At 42.6% G+C, this 21,963-nt stretch overlaps 1 protein-coding gene across 1 annotated transcript in view; it reads right to left on the minus strand.

Moving 5' to 3' along the window:
* PXDNL (peroxidasin like) overlaps positions 1–19,082 on the minus strand; it is a 103,575-nt gene extending 84,493 nt beyond the window's left edge. Inside the window, exons 1-5 of the mRNA XM_067018055.1 lie at positions 18,936–19,082; positions 18,006–18,190; positions 15,561–15,614; positions 14,676–14,747; positions 768–837 (exon numbers count right to left, since the gene is read on the minus strand). Coding sequence (XP_066874156.1) covers positions 768–837; positions 14,676–14,747; positions 15,561–15,614; positions 18,006–18,190; positions 18,936–19,082 — 528 coding nt within the window. The remainder of the gene's footprint in view (positions 1–767; positions 838–14,675; positions 14,748–15,560; positions 15,615–18,005; positions 18,191–18,935) is intronic.
* Between the last annotated feature and the right edge of the window lie 2,881 nt (positions 19,083–21,963).

Below are 21,963 nucleotides of genomic sequence, written 5' to 3' on the forward strand. Positions count from 1 at the left end.
GAAAGTAATTTAAATTACTTTTAGTAATTTAAATTAGTATTTGTGTCACAGGCACTAACAAATGAGAAAAATCTCAGAATAAAATATCAAATTGTAGTTCAGTAGCAATGGAACTACGTAACACGACTTTTTTACACTGGGGAATTCATATTCCACACAGAAATTCTGACAGGTGAATGTAAGGCTTCAGGGATTTCAAATGTGTTTTTGAAACCAGCTGTAAGGTGGCAAATGCTAAACAGGGCACTGAGGTAGCAGCAGGGAGGCCTGGGTTGTAGTAGTAACACCACGAACTTTTACTCCTGGGCAAGTAATTTAAATTAACATTGGTTTGGCTTTATCATTTGTAAAATGAAAGCTTAGATTAGATGTTCTGGGGATTCCCATATCAGCTAAATGTCTATGAGCTTGTTTCATAAATTAATAATAATCAAAACTACCAGTATCAGTAAATGCCAATTTTGTGTCAAGCGATCAACTACTCTTCGCATGCAATACCTCAGTCCTCAGAGCAGAAATGTCTTCATTTCAGAGATCTGTGATTCGTGCACAGCTGATCAACACAGAGCTGGGATTCTCTGTCTGTCTTCCTGCCCTCAAATGCCAACGCAACCACACATTCTGGTCTTTATCCAACTGACGACAGAATAGTCAATCATTCAAGCTGCATAACAAAGCTTAAAATAATGGTTCAACTATTCCAAAATGAAATTTTAAAAGCTTCTATTTGAACCATAATGTCAGATAAGGAAATTTTTGTTACTTACAGCTGTTCCAAGGGTGAGTCCTTTAAACGTCTGCTTATCTCGTATACGAATTCCATCCTTGTAGAAGTACCTGGAAAACATACAAGATCTTATTAAATTATAAATTAGCACAGATACCACATATCTTAGGACAGGAGTTTTTAAACTGCAGTATGGACCCAAGGAGCTTTGGGCTGTTAATAGATTCCCTAAAAATATAGGGAAACTTTGATTTCATATCGATATGTTCAACTGTCTGGGTAGGAGAGCTCCAAGGCTCTCATCAGAGCCTCCGGTGATCTTGGACCAAAACACTGAGCATCGCTGCCTTAGCCTCTAAAACTTGGAATGGCCATGGGAAACTTCCGACTGATGACGTCACCTCTACCGGGTGGCAACCACTCTAGGAAAAAGAGAAGTTTGACAGTAACGATTTTTAAAAATCCAGTCCATCGTACTGAATATATTGAGTATATTCAATATACTGAATATATTGAACTGGGAGTTACATTTGCAAAGCTGGCCAATATCACCATTAGGACTCATGTGCGGGGGATGAAAGCATTCACAGTCGGCTCTCCCATAGTTGCTGCCAAAGATCTACAGGAAATGACCCTATTATGGATTTACAGACACCGTACAACTCATGTGACCCCCAAAGTGACTGGAAACAAACTATATAACCTACTAGCACCTTCTTTGCCTTTTTCCTTCAACTAGAGGATGGCAACATTATTTCCTCTCTAAATCTCCCAAAGTTTGTTGTTATTGGTTTTTATTTCCCTTAACAAACAGTGAATTGATTTAAACTGGAACCAATGTCGTATACTTTCTGAAGCGATTGAACCCAAACTAACACCGAACTGCAAAATACAGAATCTTAATATTAAACCCAAATTTAACTGAAAAAAATCTCTATGGTTTCTGTGAATGCCGTGCAAGTGAATATCTTTTTCTCTAGAGGTTGCAAAAGGAATGGGGCCGACTCCAAGGAATTTTAGAGACTGGGAGAGAGGGCAAAGGCCAGTCAATGCTCAGTTAACAACTGCAAAGGACCCACTCAGCCAATGACCCAAGAAGGCAAAACTTGCACAGGGAGCAGCGCCGGGTAGCAGGAGCTCGTGAGACAATGACGCAAGAGCTGGGCCAGAAGAGGAAGAAGCTGTAATTCAGAGAGGAAGCTAAACCTTGGAAACGGGAACCACGCCAGAAACAGATTCATGGATTTGAGTGTGGACGAAATTTCCTCTTTAAGTACCACCAGTGATACTCAGTGTATCCCCAACCTGCGCACGTCTGCAACACTTCCTGCCCAGTGGATTTTTTTTTTAATTGTTCAGTGCTCGAAAGTGATGAGATCATTATCACTTTGCAGAGGCCAAGACGTTTCTGAACAAATAAATGTTACTTGGGAGTTTATCATTAGACTAATTCTAACTTGGTTAATGGTTTATATACAGGGATGCTGTCCTTAGTTGCTGGTTCACCAAACCAAAGAAAAGGAATGTTTTTCTTTTTTAATTTATTTATTTTATTTATTTAATTTTGGCTGCGTTGGGTCTTCATTGTTGCACGCAGGCTTTCTCTAGTTGCGGTGAGCGGGGGCTACTCTTCATTGCGGTGCATGGACTTCTCATTGCGGTGGCTTCTCTTGTTGCGGAGCACGGGCTCCAGGCGCGCGGGCTTCAGTAGTTGTGGCTCACGGGCTCTAGAGCATAGGCTCAGTAGTTGTGGCACACGGGCCTAGTTGCTCCGCGGCATGTGGGATCTTCCGGACCCGTGTCCCCTGCATCGGCAGGAGGATTCTCAACCACTGCGCCACCAGGGAAGTCCTGAAAAGGAATGTTTTGCTCTCAGTTTTTCAGTGGAGCTCAGGTCTCAAATTCAGCTAACCTTAAATGAACCACAGTTCCCAAAGAGATCCTCAAACAATTGCACTTTTTCTTATGAATCTGGAGGCAAATTTCTCCTAAGACATTTCAGTCTGTTTTGCCCAAGGGAATCAATGATACATTTTGGACCAAAACATGTTACAATTTCAGAAGAGTTCGGAAAGGCTTTTGTTTCAGAGAAAAATCTGTGCTCTCCTTTGCGTTTGACAGAGGGCAGAACTGCAGTCCGGTGGTGTGTTTAGTCTAAAGAAAATTAGCCTCCTGGACATCATGCACTATATAGCTACTCTATGTAAACACCCGAAATGCTTGGGAAAGGCCACCACAAAAATCACTGATGGACACACGTTCCCGAAAAAGCTGAGGCTTTGCTGGTCTTATCCTCCCTCTCAATGAATAATGAGCTCAACACAACTAAGACTGTTAATCAATCACATGTCGAGCATTTACTCAGCACCTTATGTTCTCTTCTTTATTTCCCAAATATCTCATGAGCGGTTACCGCGTTCTCAATGCTGGGGTATGTGGTGAATTAGAGGAGACGGCCCCTCGCCTTCACAGGATCCAGCGGGAAAATCAGAAAGCGAGTAAGTAAAAACACATGAGAGGAAAACATTAGCTTCTGTGGTGTAATACATGAACAGACACCGTGAGAGAGAACAACAGAGAGGAAGCCTCCTAGAGGAGTTGACATTAAAGGTGGGACAAGACAGAGGAAACGGTCACCAGCGAAAGACCCACAAGCCTCCCGTGCAAAGGCGCGCAGGGCTGGAGAGTGAGCGCTTCCCGTGCGCGGAGAGATTAAAGACCAATATGCATCCAGAGTGAAAAGCAAAGGAAAGGAGACCTAAGATGAATCGACGTGTGTGTGTGTGGATCAGAAGCCACCCTGGGACGCACAGACCGAAAGAGGGCGTCTGACTCATGAAAATGAAACGTGAGGCAGGGAAATAGTGATTCCTTGAACTAGGGTAGGTGCAGGGCACACGGGGCAAGTGGACGCCATCAGAAGTGTTCTCGGGGGCGGAGTGGACGGGGCGCGCTGGAGAACCCACGCGGGCGGCTCGCAGAGCAGCGGTGCTGGTTCGCTGCGAGGGTGCGAGACGCACAGGCGGGCGGCGCGGTGCGCGAGGCTGGGAGAGCAGGGAAGCGAGTCCTGCGCCTCGTGTGCGCTGCACGGAAATCCAAGCAGGACCCTGATCCTCAAGCGTGCAGCTGTGCCCCCCCCCCCAACACACACACACACAGCCTCACTGCTGGGCATGGGATTGGTCGCGGACAGCTAGGAAAGCTAATATTATAGAAAGGACTTATTCTAAACAGGAACCAAGATTTCAGGACTGAGGGATGAAAAGAGCTGTAGGAGGTCTTGTGTCATAGGCTGGGTGTCTCAGTTGAACACAGCAGGCTGCAAGGCTCTTGAGCTGGGGTGTGATGTGAATTCTAGTGACTCAGGAAGATGCTATGATCATTGCATAAATTAAATGGGAGAGAAAGCGTCGGGACAACATCTCTCCTTTACAAGAATAATTTCAGCTTTTTCCCCAGAGTCCTAAATGAATCCACAAACGGAAATATTTCTATAAAATTGTTAATTACCTCCTTAATGTTTTTTTTAAAAAGAAAGTTGCAGCACTCACTCCTTAATTAAACAAATGTCCGTCCGGTTTCTTTTTTCAGCCTATTCCACATGAGTGCAGCAGTCATGACCTCCCAGCTTTCAGCTCATCAACATGCATGGTTTCTGCGTCAAAACAGGAAGTCGCTTAAAATACCTTTACTCTCATTTACCTACAGACTCAAAAGAGCTCCACAGTGGCCAACGGTCATATGTGTGAGCTCACTGCTCCAAAGTGTGGTTCTTCCCCAAGTTCACTACAGTTCCTAACTGTGGAACTGCCCTGGTTGGTCCAGTGGTTAAGCATCGGTCTTGCAATGCAGGGGACGCCGGTTCCATACCTCATCGGGGAACTAAGATCCCACATGCCATGGGGCAACTAAGCCCGTGCGCCACAACTACTGAGCCTGTGAACCACAACTACTGAGCCTGTGAGCCACAACTATTGAGCCAGCACACCACAACTAGAGAGAAGCCCTCACACTGCTGCGAAGAGCCCAACTGCAATGAAGAGCCCACATGCCACAATGAAAGATCCCGCGTGCCACAACTAAGACCTGATGCAGCCAAAAAAATAGATAAATATTTAAAAAATAATAATAAAAAAACTAAAGTCCCTAATTGTAATGTGCTCACTGCTCAAGAAGGTCTTGGATGGCTGAGTTGTTGACATACAGCTTCTCTTGGATCAATGGAATTTTTACAATTATTGATTAATTAGATCTGAATATGAAAGTTGCACAAACTCTGTTTTCTTTTTATTTTTCCCCAATTTAGAATTTTTGTAGCAGGGATGGAGGAATAGAAATGTGCATAAATATTCAAATGTTTTCAGATGAATAATCTGTTGAAAGCAACAACTGACTTCACTTAAAAATGATGAAATGAGCTTTGCTGAAAGGTGGACAGTGTTTTTTAAGAAGATGAAGAATTACTTTAATTAAACGAAAAGGTGAAAATAATCTATCAGCACTGTAAGTCACTGCTGATTTTTCTTGCAACTTACAAGTATAGCAAATTTTCAAGTCCCTCAAAAGCATTTCTGGAAATCTTTCTGATTTGGCTGTTGTTCAGGAGACTGACAAAACGGAACGAACAAACAAGAATTCCAGGATGAGAAAGAGATTCTTCAAACCTTATGCTAGTCCTGCTAGATAGAGCTTCACACAGCAGAAAAACATTTACTGACATGGTTCACTAAATTTAGAGATTTATAACTTTCTGTTCAAAAGGCTCTATTATTTGCTTGTCACAAAAGCTTTTCAAAAAAAAATATTTTCAAAAATATTTTTTATTTAATTAAATCACGCTAAAATACCCCTAAAAGAGCACTCTACACACAAGGATAACATCCTTGTTTTCCTGAAGCCTATCCTTTAAAAGGACAATTATCAACATGGTCATGGTAACAAAGGAGCATCTCCCTAAATAAACATACGGAGAGTCACACACACTCAGGCTTAAGCGTTTTCCTGGAAAAAACAGACACCACAGCCCTTGGCATGCAGTGAACTCCCATTGTGCATTTGCTGAATTGTCAAACCAGAGTCAACTACACCACAGAAAGGGGAGGCTTATATAGGGCTATCAAACGGTCCAAAAACAACTTCTCAAAAATTCAGGGAGAAAAATAACAGGTGGCAGAAATAAATTGTATTTGAACAGTAAAATGCATTACCCCAAAATCACCTTTCAGCAACTTGGAAAGCTTTGGGGAAAACTCTGGCAAATGAAAAGTACAGATTGCTTTGGATACATATACTTAAATTTTCTTTCAAATTTAAATGATCATGGCATGTCTAAATGTATAGGGAAAGTCGGCTAATTGGATTGGCACACATGTTTCTGAATATCCTACAACAGCTACAAAAGGCAAGCTTCTAAAATCTACTGCCAGCATCAAATGCTAGAGGGTTCATTTTTAAAGTATTACAAAATATTTGTTTTTTGCTTTTTTGATGACTGGTTAGGATAACAGAAGTGCTTTGGCTAGCGGAGCAGGTGACTGTTTTAGCCATTATACACAATTACACAGACAGCCAGGGGTCCAGAACTGTTCCTAACCTCTCACCGCTAAAGGTTCAGCCACAATTCTCCAAACAGCGCCTGGGCTGCGGACACCCCACCTGTGGCACTGAGGCCACTCCTCGCCATTTATGACTGCCCAGTGCCCTGGCCGTCGGAGCCGGGGGGCCAGGACTGCCAACCTGTGGTCTGCATCAGAGCTGATGCCGTACAATGGCCATCTTCATGGACGGTTCCCAGCTTCCGTCAGTGACCCGGTAAACTTTATAACCCTCTGGGAGCTCACGGAACTCTTAGGCCGGCTGAACGCCACGTGGCTAGTTAATATCTAGCTAATCCCAGACACTAACCTTGTCCTCAGAGAATCTGCGGCTCAGTTACGTCCTCTGTATGTTCTCTTAATGTTCAAAACCCATTAAGATACTTCCTTTAGGTCCCCAAACTACCAGCATACCAATATTTTTAATTAAAGAATTACAATTCTGTTCCCCTATTTTATTAAACACTTGTACCAATACATGCAAAAGAAAGTGTGTGCATGTACGCACATGTATATGTCTACGTATGCATGTTTATATACGTGTGCACATGAATATACATACATGTGCGTGTGCTTATGCACATATAAAGTAAGTGGTGGTCCGCACATGTGATGTGTGTATACGTGTGGTGCGCTGTACACACTGTATCCTCAATCTCACCCGACCCGCGGAACACAGGAAACAGTTTGACTGTTTCCACAATCCTCCCAAGGACGGGGTCTAGCAGAGAGCTTGTTCCATTCAATGCAAAGAATGCCTTCCGGCCTTACTGCTAATTCCCTTCAATACCACAATTGAGAAAGGAAAAGATACTCCACACCATAATTCACACTTCTTCAGTACATAAATGTGCTTGAAGTCTGTGTTTCTGGATATTCTTATACAGTTATCTAGACTTGGGTAAAAATAAAATGTGAAATTTCTAAAGCTTGCCCTGACGTCGTTTTTATTTCTTTAACATTCTGATTCAGTATGAACGCGAAGACTCTGAAGCAGGGGTCCCCGAGCCCCCGGCCGCGGCCCGTTAGGACCGGGGCTGCGGGGCTGCACGGCAGGAGGGGTGCGGCGGCCGGGGGGGGCGGCGCCGTGGGAAAACCGTCCTCCGCGGGAGCGGCCCCTGGTGCCTAAAAGGTTGGGACCCGCTGCTCTGAAGTATGAGATAAAATATTATGAAACAGATTCACAGACACAGAGAACAGACTAGTGGCTGCCGAGGGGGAGGGGGGTGGGGGAGGGATGGAGCGGGAGGTCGGCGCGAGCGCGTACACGCTATTGCATGCACGATGGAGAAGCAACCAGGTCCTGCTGTAGCACAGGGAACTGCGTGCAATGTCGCATGATAAACCATAACGGAGAAGAACACGAAAAGGAATGTAGAATATATCTAGATAACTGAGCCACTGTGCTGTGCATTAGAAATGAACAACATGGTAATGGCGGCCACCGAAGTGCCAACATACAGCCCAGCGCCGTTCCCGTTGTCGCTCCCTCATCTGGCTGGAAACAGCACATCAAACTTGAAAGAGAAGCGTTGGAAGTAACATACCTGTTACGGGACTTGAAACTTTCCCATTAAGTGTATTTTTTTTCTTGAATTTAGAAGTTTGTAATCAGACATATATACAACCTATACAGTATGGACAAAAGAAACGTGTTATTTTACCTGTCTAAAGAGCCATGGAAGCAGAGAGGATGAAAGGGTTAGACTCCTTCGTAGAAGGAGAAATCTTTGCAGGAGTCAGTCCTCATGATATTACCCAGCACAGAGCGGACATTCAAAATATTTATTGATAAAGGAATGATCTATAAATAAAGTAATTTCCCCAAAATTGTGGTTTAAAACAACTATTGTTTTATTATTTCTCATGACTTCTGTGGGTTGGAAAATGTACTACAGTTTTAAGCTATAATTTTAACAGCTTTCCTTGTAAATTCTTCCTGTGGTGGCATCTTTTTTTCTATTGGGGAATAAGTGAATTTGTAATGCTCAGAAAGCATAATCCCTGCACGTCGTGGATGAAGAAACTGTGACCGAGGACGTCGGACAATTTACTCAGGGTCACTAAGTAGCCACCGTGAACCATCTATCACAATACTTCACATACAACACGGGTACAACAAACAGTAAGTGCTTTTCCTTTATTTTTAATTAAACATTTGATATTGACTTCAAAATATTATCATCATTGATCCGTTTCACAGATGAATCATTCTTTGAAAGGTGAAAACACAGTGAGTAACCTCTGCACTCATTCCGTAGGAGTTCTGCATCTGAGATGCTACATCATCATACACAGCAAAATACTGACAGTCAAGAGAGTAAGAGAGTAATACTCAGAATTTGATCATGTATATGCACAGATAGAAAATACAATGATGTCTTCAAACGGATCTCGCAGTAAGTGATTTTCTGGCGGGAAGTTTTCTCTAATCTGCCCTGATTCCTTCTACCAGCCCTCCAGTTACTCACAAACATTTCTGCCATGATCTGTAAAGAAGTGACAGACAGACATCATGACCATTTAACTCTGCTTTATCCTCCTGCTGCTGTGGTTTTCTTTCGTAGGATCGTGAGGAAAAGAAATTCACTGGGAAGAGATCAGCCAGAGGTAAAGAGAGGATGCCCTCTCTTCGCCACCTTTCTGTGATCGTTCTTCCAATTGTCTTCAACTGCATTCCATACCCTGGCCCTACTGCTTGTGGGGTTTGCTCTACGAGACCCACATCTAGGATCAGATTGGGTCCATAGGCGGAATAATCAGTCTCATGTTGGTGAAGCTGAGTGCAATTTATGCTACAGTGTCAAATTCGTGGAGATAAATTAGTCTGTTAGCCACCAGTAATGAGGTTAATTGTGGACCAGCAAAAGTAAGAAAACTGTATTCACTGTGTAATTCAGTAAGAGCAAAGACATAATCATCTCTTATCAGTAGATGTACCACAAATCAAAGACTAGCTCATCCCATGACACTGTATTCTCAAAACAAGCCTTACAAAGAAATCTACAGCTAACATCACATGCTATCCCCTAAGGCCGTATAAAGATTAAAAAGAAAAAGAAAACTTTTTTCCCCCAAAGGACGTGACTATGTACATATAAAATCCCAAAGATTTATACGGAAGTGGTTCAATTAATAAGGATTAATTTAATGAGGTCACAGTATACAAAAATCAATCGCATTTTTTATATATTAGCCAGAAACAATTAGAAAGAAAATTTAAATGCCATTTAAAAATATCATATATACATATTTATCACGTGATATATATCTATGTATTCTATATACCTGTAACTACATATCTTACCTAGGAATAAATCAAAGAATATGCAAGACTTCTACACTGAAAAGTACACAGAGTAAGCCAGAAAGAGAAACACAAATATTGTATAATACCACTTATACACGGAATCTAGAAAAATGGTACAGATGAACTTATTTGCAAAGCAGAAGTAGAGACACAGGTGTAGAGAACAAACTTATGGATACCAAGGGGGGAAGAAGGGTGGGATAAATTGGGAGATTGGGATTGACATATACACACTACTATTTATAAAATAGATAACTAATGAGAACGTACTGTACAGCACAGGGAACTCTACTCAGTACTCTGTGGTGACCTAAGTGGGAAGGAAACCCAAAACAGAGGGGATACATGTATACATAGAGCTGATTCACTTTGCTGTACAGCAGAAACTAACACAACATTGTAAAGCAACTATACTCCAATAAAATTAATTTTAAGAAAGAGACCAGGGGCTTCCCTGGTGGCGCAGTGGTTAAGAATCCACCTGCCAATGCAGGGGACATGGGTTCGAGCCCTGGTCTAGGAAGATCCCACATGCCACGGAGCAACTAAGCCCGTGCGCTGCAACTACTCAGCCTGAGCTCTAGAGCCCGTGTCTCACAACTACTGAAGCCCAAGCGCCTAGAGCCCGTGCTCCGCAACAAGAGAAGCCACTGCAGTGAGAAGCCTGCACACGGCAACAAAGAGTAGCCCTCACTCACCGCAACTAGAGAAAGCCCGCACGCAGCAACGAAGACCCAACGCAGACAAAAATAAATAAATTAAATAAATTAATTTTCAAAAGATAAAAAATAGAGACCAAAAAAGTAAAAGTACAAAATACTGTTAAGAAGAACTTTTAGACACCTAAATAAAAAGAAAGTCTGTATCACGCATTGGATGACACAACATTGTACAGAAGTCAATATTCCCCCAAACTGATCTATAAATTCACAGAGTCCCAATCAAAGTACCAGGAAGCTTTTCTGTGGAAATTGAACAAATTTATAAGATTTCCACCACCAGATTTCAAGACGTGCTGTAGAACAATGGTAATTAAGGTAGATTTGTGCCAGTAGACAGATGGCTCAATAGCACAGAACACAGAGACCAGAACCGTACAGCTCACACAGGCACTACATCGTCAGTTAACTTATGTCAAAAGTGCCACTGCAACCAGTGAAGCAGGGGTGGTCTTTTCAGAGAGGTGAAGGAGCAAGCGAACGCCCACGTGGAAAATACGAATCTTAACCCTCCACCAACGCCCTTCACAAAAGCGAACTGGAGGTAGATGACAGATCTCTAAAATTCTTGAAAAAAGATTATGATCCTAGGGTAGCCAAAATATCTTAAATAACATTAAAAAGTACTAACCATTAAAGATGGATAACTTAAACTTCATTAAAATAAAAAATCATCATTAAGTGAGTAAACAAGCCACGGACTGAGAGATGTACACATTACATATAACTGACAAAGGACTCAACCAAAATTTATAAAGAAATTCTATAGATAAAGAAAAGACAGACACCCCAATTTAAATGAGCAAAAGACCCAAACAGGTGTTTTACAAAAGAAAATATCTGAATGGCCAATAAGCATATAAAAATGTGTTCGACATCACTAGTCATAAGAGAAGCACAACTAAAACCACACTGGAGTATGATTTACAACCATCATAAATGGCTAAAAACGATTAACACTGACAATGTCAAGTGCTGGTGTGAGTCTGGAAGAACTGGATTGCTCCTAGGTTGCTTTGGGGGGTGGAAGTTGGTTCAATCACCTTAGAAAATCATTTGTAGTATCTACTAAACTTAAGCATAGCTTATCCCATGGTCCAACAATTACACTGCTATGTGTATACCCAAGAGCTACACAAATGGATCCTGAATTTCAAATGAAAATAAACATGAAGAACGTCTAGGAAAACGGAAAAGGAGCAATGACGGGGCAGCAGCAGGGGTGGGCTATTAAGCCTCTATTATAAAATGTGGTGTTGGCGCATGAATAGACAAACCAGTGGAAAAGGAACAGAAACCTACCAGACCTTGGTTTCTACGACCGTTTTTCAGTTGAAAAACAAAACAAAACCGGGGGACTTCCCTGGTGGTGCAGTGGTGAAGAATCCACCTTCCAATGCAGGGGACATGGGTTCGATCCCTGGTTGGGGAACTAAGATCCCACATGCCACGGGGCAGCTAAACCCACACGCCACAACTACTGAGCCTGCGAACCACAACTACTGAGCCTGTGAGTGACAACTATTGAGCCTGTGTGCCACAACTAGAGAGAGAAAACCCACCACCACAACTAGAGAGAAGTCCGTACACCACAAGGAAGAGCCCACACACCACAACGACAGATCCCGCATGCCTCAGTGAAGATGCCGCGTGACGCAACTAAGACCTGACACGGCCAAAAATAAATAAAATAAATAAATAATAAATACATATATATTTTTTAAAGGGTCTAAAGAAACACAACAACTAAATGGAAACGGCTTCCTGGATGGATCCTGGAACAGCAAAAAGATCATAGATAAAAATTAAGGAAGTCTGAATAAACTATGGACTCTAGTTAATAATAACATATCAATACCGTTCCATTAATTGTGACAAATATGCCACAATGTGAGATGTTAATAACAGGGAAGCTATGTGCAATTCGGGGAAGGGGATGTTATGAGAAATCTGTACTATTTGCTCAATTTTTCTGTAAATCTAAAACTGTTCTAAAAATAAAGTCTACTAGTAGAAAAGAACAGAAAGTTCAAAATTAACTCAAGAACATACGGAAATTCTGTATATGATAAAAGTGACTGAACTTTTAAAATAAATGGAGTTGGAACAAATGGTAGCTATTCAGAAGATAAAACTGGATCCAAACCTCAAAAGAAACCCCAAAATAAGTTCTGAATGGCTCAGGGATCTAAATGTAAAAATATGAATCTATATGACTACTAAAAGAAAAACATGGATAAATTCTCCTTCTATGAACCTGGTATGGGAAAAGGCTTTCTAATTATGATTCCAAGATTAAAAGTAATAAAAGAAACAATATATAAATTTAACTACCGAAAATTTTAAACCTAAGACTTTAGTATTGCAAACAACAAAACATCTTAAAGTCAGAAGAAAAATGAAAAACTATGAAAAAAAAAACTATGGGAAAATATTTGTAGTCATATAAAGGGTTAATCTCTCTAAAATATAGAGAGTTAAAAATAAAGACAAAGAGGACTTCTCTGGTGGCGCAGTGGTTAAGAATCCGCCTGCCGATGCAGGGGACATGGGTTCGAGCCCTGGTCCAGGAAGATCCCACGTGCCGCAGAGCAACTAAGCCCGTGCACCACAACTACTGAGCATGTGCTCTACAGCCCGTGAGCCACAACTACTGAGCCCACGTGCCACAACTACTGAAGCCCGCATGCCTAGAGCCCGTGCTCCACAACAAGAGAAGCCACCTCAATGAGAAGCCTGCGCACCGCAACAAAGAGTAGCCCCTGCTCGCCTCACCTAGAGAAAGCCCACGCACAGCAACAAAGACCCAATGCAGCCAAAAATTTAAAAATAAAATAAATAAATTTTTAAAAAATACTTAGGCACAAGTTGATAATAGGTATGCTTTCTACCAAACGAAGAGGTGGATTATCCATTCATAATTAAAGCATCATGTACTATCCTGAAAAATGTGGACAAATGCCAACAGAGATGATCATTTTGTTATTCTGCTCTAATGAAGAGATTTGATAACATTTGGTAACATTAACAATTTGATAAATTCATAAGATATCTGGTTATTTATCACCAACATATCTCAGTAGACAGTGGTGGAAGGCTCCCCAAGTAGCAGAACCCCTAGAGACACTCCTTAAGAGGCAAACATTTGGGCTGCTCCTGAGAAATGCTGAATCAGAGTTTCTGGGGAGGAGGGCTGGGCATTTTTCTGTCCACATGCACCCCAGAAACCGTCTTTACACATCACAGCTTGAGAACCACTGTTTAATGATAAACAAGAAGTAAACCCTGCAGTCCCTACTTTCGCATGCTCTTGTGTCATCCCAGAGACACTGTGATAAAGTATGTGTATTTGGACATCAGTTACTGGAAAGAAACCAGATGGAAAAGTACAAGCGGAAAGCCATGATCTTAGCCCTAATGTCAGAGGACTAGCTCGGCTGCAATACGGTGAGAAGTTCAGCTAAATTGGTAATATTTCTAACTCTCTTATGAAAATATTTTGACGAGAAGACACGTACCTACACGGTACTAAGAACAACGCATATTCCTAAGTTTCAGCACTTTCACGTGCGGATTAATCTAGATTTGGCACAGAATGACTTCAAGCACTGCTCGTCCTTCTAGGGTCTGTCATCATCTCCCAGAGCACACCCCACTCTTTCCTCGCGGCACTTACTGTGTTCTCATTACTCGTGTCTTACAGTTGGCTCTTTGCTGTTGGACCCACAAGGTCAGACCATCAGCTATTTCAAAGCAGAGTCAGGTGTATTCTGATCTGGATCCAAAGCCAGCAAACTGTTATGCACACAACAGATCATAAGTATCTGCAGCGTGAATAAAATGAGTGCTTCGAACGTTGAAAATTTTTATTGGCGTTTAGCCATAAAGTTGTCATTTTTCCTCTGACGACACGATGTTAAATGTCTTCACGGTATTACAGAGAAGGAGACCCAGCAGCAGCCTGGGGCCAGCATGGGCTTTGGAGTCAGCAAGTCATGAGGTTTAACTGCATTTCTACTGCTCTGGTGATGGGACCCACAGACAAGTCATTAACAACTCTTTCTCTGCTTCTTGCATCTCGTGAGCTTTTCTAAGCCAATAGACTAAATGACAATTAGACAAATAGGAATATCTCCTAATTCAGAAGGCAGCAAAAATACAGGCCCTGGGAGGAAGCACAGAATGCTGCTGCTTACGAGGTCCCTAGCAAAGGTGCCGATCTCGTGTATAGCTGTTCTTCTCTTTCAAGATGGCTTTGCATGGTAAACTGCAGTCCAACTAGCTCATAAGTTTAGAAACCCCACAGCTAAGCAACACGTACTCACAGAGTGTTCAAATTCCTGGGTTTCTTGAAGGTGTTCCTGGGAATTTCTCTGATTCTGTTAAACCTCAAGTCTCTGGGAACATTACAAAATGGAGAAAGATTAGAATATGTTGATATCAGTTCTGTCGTTATCTCCAGGAGCTTGAGAGTTAATTCTCCTCTTATGACCAATCATATAGCACCGACGGACTGAACGCAGTTAAGGCAGAACTAGACACACCATGCAGTAACCATCGGTATGTACACTGTTCACAGCTGACTGCACGCATCGGGCGCCATATACACGTCCAGAGAAGTACAGCTGGTTACAGCGCCAGCTACCCCCCACCCCCCGAGTCAACGGCAACTACACCACGCGCTTTAGGCTGTGGCTACCTGACACCAAAATAAATTCTATTTATAGCAACATGCCAACCGAGGACATTTAGTTTGGAAAATAATACTGACACGTCAGATGTCACCTGTCAGCAGCAACATAGTGCCGCTGCTGGAGTTTAGGCAAAGTCATTAATTAGTCAACTGTTCTCCACGGTCCAGGAATACGACAGCTTCCTAAGGAAGCACTAAAGCAAGTCAACAATGAGTCTGAGAGAGATGTTTTCGCACAACCAACATTCTCTTTCATTGAAATTCTTATCTCGTTAAATTACTGAGTGCCAATGGCATGCCACATATCACGCGAAGTAATCGGGACACGAAGGTGAACAAGACACCGTCCCTGGCCCTGGGCACACAGTTCAGCTGAAGGCGACAGACCGTCGTAGCACCGGCACGTGAAGCTTCAGTGGTACAACAGAGGGACAAAGCGGTCCGCGCGGAGAGCCTCGGGCTCTCCATTTCTGACGTCACCGGTGAGGAACCCTGGTCCCGACCCCAGGACGCTTACCTGCACTGCAGCAGCTTCACTAAGGTGACCTTTACCCCCCACCTCCACCCGTCGCTACCAGGATACAAAGCTCACTTCTAATGACTCAGCCACGGTGCTAACACAACAGGTGGAAGGAAGGAAAGACCTCTTCGAACAAGGATTTTATTCAACCTATTTTTTCTATAATGCCTACAACCTGCCGTACAGAGTTGCGTGACTGCTGGTGTCGTGCTTCCATTGAGGGTACAGAGTCATGACTCCTGTCAAAGAATTTTCCATCTGCCATTTACATACATAATTCTGACATCATTATAACTGCCAATGTCATTAAAAATTCTAGTAATATATTTAGCAATATTATCTTCTATTAAAAAAGTATTCTTCCTCTAAATGGTATGTGAGGTTTAGGTATAAATATATTTGTGTAAAATGGTCCAGATATTTCTAGAAATACTACCTGCTCGGAAGGATTATAAACTTTGAAATGTTCCTACATACAATAAAGTGATCAAAAAACCACTTGTTGGGGCTTCCCTGGTGGCGCAGTGGTTAAGAATCCGCCTGCCAATGCAGGGGACATGGGTTCGATCCTGGTCCGGGAGGATCCCACATGCCGCGGAGCAACTAAGCCCATGCGCCACAACTACTGAGCCTGCGCTCTAGAGCACGTGAGCCACAACTACCGAGCCCGTGTGCCACAACTACTGAAGCCCGTGCGCCTAGACCCCGTGTTCTGCAACAGAAGAAGCCACCGCAACGAGAAGCCCATGCACCGCAACAAAGAGTAGCCCCAGCTCACCGCAACTAGAGAAAGCCCGTGCACAGCAATGAAGACCCAACGCAGACAAAAATTAATTAATTAATTAATTAAAATGTAAAAAAATTCGTTGACAAATGATGGATAAAAGGACAAATGCATAGATAGAGGGATATGGGCTCTTCCAAGAAGAAAATAATCATTAATTAAAATAAATACTATTAAAAATAAATAATACAGTAGTTTGCACACTGAAGTAACTCAGAAATTGTATGATAAACAAATCAATGAATGAATGAATAATAATGAATGAATATATTAAAATACTAACCTACTTTATCCCTCAGGTTAACCAAGAAACAAGATCTGGAAGAAATCTTATCAACCATATATTTCAAACCAGATTTAAGAATAAGGAAACACGGTCTAGAAAAGTTCACAAAATTAACTCGACCTACAAAGGGGACTATACTTCAGACCTCCTGATTTGGATTAAAGTGATTTTCCATTGGGGCACATGACTGTTTGCTTCTAGTAACTAAAATGAAAAAAAAAAGTTGTTCTGTCATGACCTATTTTCAGAGAAATGTTTTTTAATGAGCAAAAGAATACTGTATAATTCATTGCAGTTCCTAGTCAGCAGTTTGATTGTATGACTGGAAAGATGGAATGATTCTAATTGTTCACTTAGGTCTTGGAAACGTTTCAAACTTCTTTGCCAATTTAGAAGTGATGGCACCCTTTAATCTCCTGATCAGGAGACAGTTGGTTAGACTGTTACCCCCGATGGCAGGTAACGCCGGGCTTTCGGATGAAGTACAAATTGGCAGGACTTTATCACATGCGTGGGCACACACGCAGTCACAGCACACACATTCATAATGTTAGATTCAACTCCTGATTTAATTAACCAATGATAAAATAACTATCAAAAGCAAGGTGGCCATACGGACAGAAGTAAAGCTACCCTAGCTTCCCTGAGCCTCAGAAACCAAAAGAGAGACGTGGTAATCCAAGGAGTGGCATTTCTAAACCATTTACAAAATGGTACTTTTCACACACACACCGCCCTCCGTGAATGCCGTAAGAACACAGAATACATTACATCCTCCCACAGCTTCTCTGATGCAACAAATGCACTGGTGAACAATGAACACTATGTTTTATTCATCATTTTTAAATTGCCCACTGCTGATAAAGTGCGATGCAGTAGAAAAAGCATCGGATTTGGCATTAAGGTCTACCGTTAACTCGCTGAGTGGCGCTGGCGATCTCCTTAACCTCTGAACCGAATGAAGTGTCCTCCCCGGGAGAAAGGCGAGCTTTATCTAGCTCTGTGCTAGGTGACACTCCTGCCAACCTTAATCATGAGGTGTCAGCCGCCATCAGTCTGTATTAGCACGATAATTATCATCAGTCTGTCGGTTCAATGATACAGTACTTGAAATCCATATGCCCCAAATACAAATCTTGTAACGTGTCCTTCTCAGGAGTTAGAAGTTGCAAGAAAACCTATGACGTTTTGTCCTCCTGTAGCATTCCAGAGATTGCAGCCACAGAGACCCTTACACCTTTTCACTTTTTACCAAATCCTACTTGGAAACAAAGGTCTGAGTTATCTCCCGAAGTACAGAAGAATTAGATATTGTATCATTTTCCAAATCATGTGGCTACATCTCATGTGCTAATGGTTGTCTCTATTTTACGCAGACGGTAAATGCTGAGGAACAGCGTAAACCAGTGCAAAGTCGCCCTTCAGTAGCCTCGCTGCCCGGTCACTCCAGGCTGGCCTCACCCCTGGGACCCGAGCCCGGCTGCCCTGGCTCTTCTGGACGCTGCGCCCACCCCGGGGGCTGACAGCCCAGGACGGCTCACTCCCCCTCGCGGGGTTCTAGTAACTCAAGATAACTGATTATGCGTAAAGCTAGCACTGGCCAGGATTTGTCAGTGAAAGAGCTAACGGACGATTCCATCGCATTATTAGACGACAGGAGAACAGTCATCAGTTATAGGAAAACGTACTCCTAACGTGCGCTGAAATGCTCAGTTGTCAACCAAAGTATTGCGTTTGGTTGTAGGTAAAAGGTACAAGCAAACAAGATTAACTTCAGGAGAAAGCAATTTCGATGGTGAAAGGCAGAGGAAGTGTGTTACAGGGGAAACAACTGGAAAAAAAACTGAGGGGGTTTTAACTTTGAAAAGGCTCAGGGGAGACACGAATACTCTCTTCAAATACGTGAAAGGAATTCCAAGTTTTATCCATGTACGTTTATGTGAACTGAGTGACCCACAAACTCAGGGGAGGGTAGATAAATTACGGCCTATCCCAATTTTGGACTATTTGAAACCATACTTTTGAAGACTATTTGATGACGTGGAGAAATGTTTCCCACGTTAAGATGTAGTTCTGAAAATAGCGTGAGGGGCCAGAGTTCCATTCCAATTTCCCACTGTGTTTACAAGCACACCTGGGAAAATCTGTAAAAAAAGATACCAAATGCTAACGGTGACTGTGTCTGCGGGGCAGACTGTAGGGGAATTTCATTTCATTTTTCATTCTATTTTATGGTTTCTAAAATGAACAAATACTTCTTTTCTGAATGTGAACAATATCATTATAATAAAAATTTGCTTACGGCTCTCCTCCCGAAAGACAGCAACACAGTCCAGCAGCCGTAGGGAGACAGATTTTGGCTTAACGAAACGTTCTCAGTTTCTAAGTCACGTTCGTCCAGCGAGATGAACAGCCCTGGGAAACAATCAGTGCTCAGGACCTCAGACATTTCGACAAAGGCTAGAAGGACAACCCAACTAGTACCTCATAAAGAAGAATCAAGCAGAAGATGTTTTCAACTTTTACAATCCTTTTAACGCAGAGAATCTATGATCCCTTAAATGCGAAAACCCAAGAGTCACAAAGCCGGCCTATTGTGAACAGTCTGGTTAAACCCAGAGCTGAGGTACAGAAACACCTTAGCCCTCCAGCGACTCAGACTTAGGAGAAGTTTAGGCTTTTCTAGGTTTCTAGATGTGGGTATAACTTGTTCAGTATTTAATTAGGAAATGCCAACAGGTCACAGATGCTAAATAATTGTCTTTTTAAACATCTCTGGGCTTCCCTGGTGGCGCAGTGGTTGGGAGTCCGCCTGCCGATGCGGGGGACGCGGGTTCGAGCCCCGGTCCGGGAGGATCCCACGTGCCGCGGAGCGGCTGGGCCCGTGAGCCGTGGCCGCTGAGCCTGCGCGTCCGGAGCCTGTGCTCCGCAACGGGAGAGGCCACGACAGTGAGAGGCCCGCGTACAGCAAAAAGAAAAAAAAAAAAAGCATCATCACAGACTATGCTTTGAAGCTGTACAGAGTCTTAGCAAAAGCCCAAGAAAAGAGGCAGAGTAACAATTTTGTGCCTTTAATAACTTTTTTGGGGGGAATTTTCAAATGTATTTTCAGGCAGTTTCCCTGGATTTAAACACAATCTATGTCTTCTAAAAACCATGGAGCCTCTATCCATTTCAAGGATACTACTCAATGAGCCCACTATGCTAGAAATAACAAATTGCGTCCATTCTAACATGAAAATAAATGCCATGAAAGTTGCAGGTAATAATAAAATCTTGGCATTCACCGGAAGAGACGGGCACAAAGTAGCAAACAGTCAAAACACTAGTCAGGCTCAACGTCCTGAAGACTATGTTGAAGATTTGCGTTTTCTGGATCAAGCCTGCTGCTCTGTGCTGTGGGTGTGTGAGGACGAAAGACGAGTTATTCACTTCCTGCCAAACCCTGGGTTTGTGCTCTGCATTACTATCCTTATTTCACAGAAGAGAAACAGAGACTGAGGTTCAGCTTTCTGGTCAACATCACCCATCTACTAAGAGAATTTGAAACCAAGGCTAATATCTCTTCACTTCAGGCTCTTAACACACAGGCTATAAATGCCACAGAAGGACATCTTTCACTGTTAACAGAAATGTGATCACAGTGTACATGTTATTTAGAGAAAAAAGCTGGAAACAAGAATTTATCTTAATAAAGATGATAATATACTCAGAGTTACTAAATCACAGTTCTGTTTTGCTCCCAAACATAATTCTTTTTGGGGAAACACAGAAGCTTTCTCTTCACCACCCTCCATCCCACCAACGGGAACACAGAATGCCAGCCTGGTCTCCTGGAGAAAAATGCTTCACCAACGCCCATGATCTCATAGAGCTGGTGCCCTTGTGAGAGAAGAAACAGCAGAGTCCTCTCTCCACCAGGTGAGGACACAGGGGGAGGCGGCCATCTGCAAGCCAGGGAGAGGGCCCTCTCCAGAATCTGACCACCCCGGCACCTTGATCTTGGTCCCTCAGCCTCCAGAGCTGTGAGAAATGTATGCCTGCTGTTCACCACCCTGTCTGTAGTATTTGTTACGCAGCCCAAGCTGACTAAGACGCTGGTTCAAGTCAGAGGAGCATCTGGACAGAGAAGGCAGGAGACTGCTCCTCGCAGGACAGGACTCAAGGCTCAGGGAAGCACACATGTGCACGTACACACAAAACCACACACACATCACATATACACGTTCACATACGTGCACACAGGCTCATATAGATGCACACACATACAAATGCATAAACACATATGCACATACTCACAAATACATACACACACATACATGCTACTTTGGAACCGCTTTTGTTGGTCATGGTGCTGCTTTTTCAAAGCAGAAACCAATAGACAAAATAGATGCATATATGAGGAAAGTTATAGATAAAGAACAGAACAGTTCTTTAGATTTTCATTTAAACATGGAGGAATACACTCAAAACTAAATAAGGAAATAGAAAAGGTGATTACTCTTGTTCTAAAAACATTTAATGAAGAGCTTATTGGCTTAAATGTACTTAATGGTGCATAAGAAAAGCAATCTATTCTGCCAGGCAGTATACATTGAGGGAGAGGTGGATTGTAAAACGAAGCAGGCCTTCAAGGTGCTTTTGCTATCCGGAAGAGTTTCCTCTAGAAAGCTTCCTAATGACTACTGGTTAGTAAGTCTTTTACTCAAAATTATATAATTACAAGTACTTTCAGGAAAGCACATTCTACTTAGATGACATAAATTACATACATTAGCATTAGCAATTTCGTTATTAGTACGTCATATGTATTTATACAAACAACGCTTATCTTCATCCTGTTTAGATCATTATGTTTAGATCACAGATGAAATAAAGCAGAAATGCAGGAATGCAGGTGGATGTGGGCTAGCACGCCCCCGCCCCCGGCTCCTTCACCCGAAGTCTGCATTAAAACCTCCTCTTTCACGTTCAGAGGCTCTCCAGACGTTGCTTTGAATAATTTGTGGCGGCTATCATTCCAGAGCAGATGTAATGCATTATTCAATGATAATTCATTTTCCCCTTGTTTTAGAAGAAGAGTTAATCATTCTAAGGTTTCGCTTTCAGGCTGGAAACCGGTGGAACCATCTCCGTTCCACTTGGCCAAGCTGAGGGATCCCTTCCTTTCGGTCCCTGGCGGCTCATTAAAGCAATTAGCATCACCTCGGTGATGTATTTCCCCCCTCTCTGCATTGCTGTGATTAACCCGATGCCAGCGTGATTGATTTACATGAGCGTCTCTGCACTGCCCAGTTCTCTAATCCTCGCAAAACCAACTCTGAATGTCT

This window comes from Kogia breviceps, chromosome 17, assembly GCF_026419965.1.
Source record: "Kogia breviceps isolate mKogBre1 chromosome 17, mKogBre1 haplotype 1, whole genome shotgun sequence".
Lineage (NCBI taxonomy): Eukaryota > Metazoa > Chordata > Mammalia > Artiodactyla > Physeteridae > Kogia > Kogia breviceps.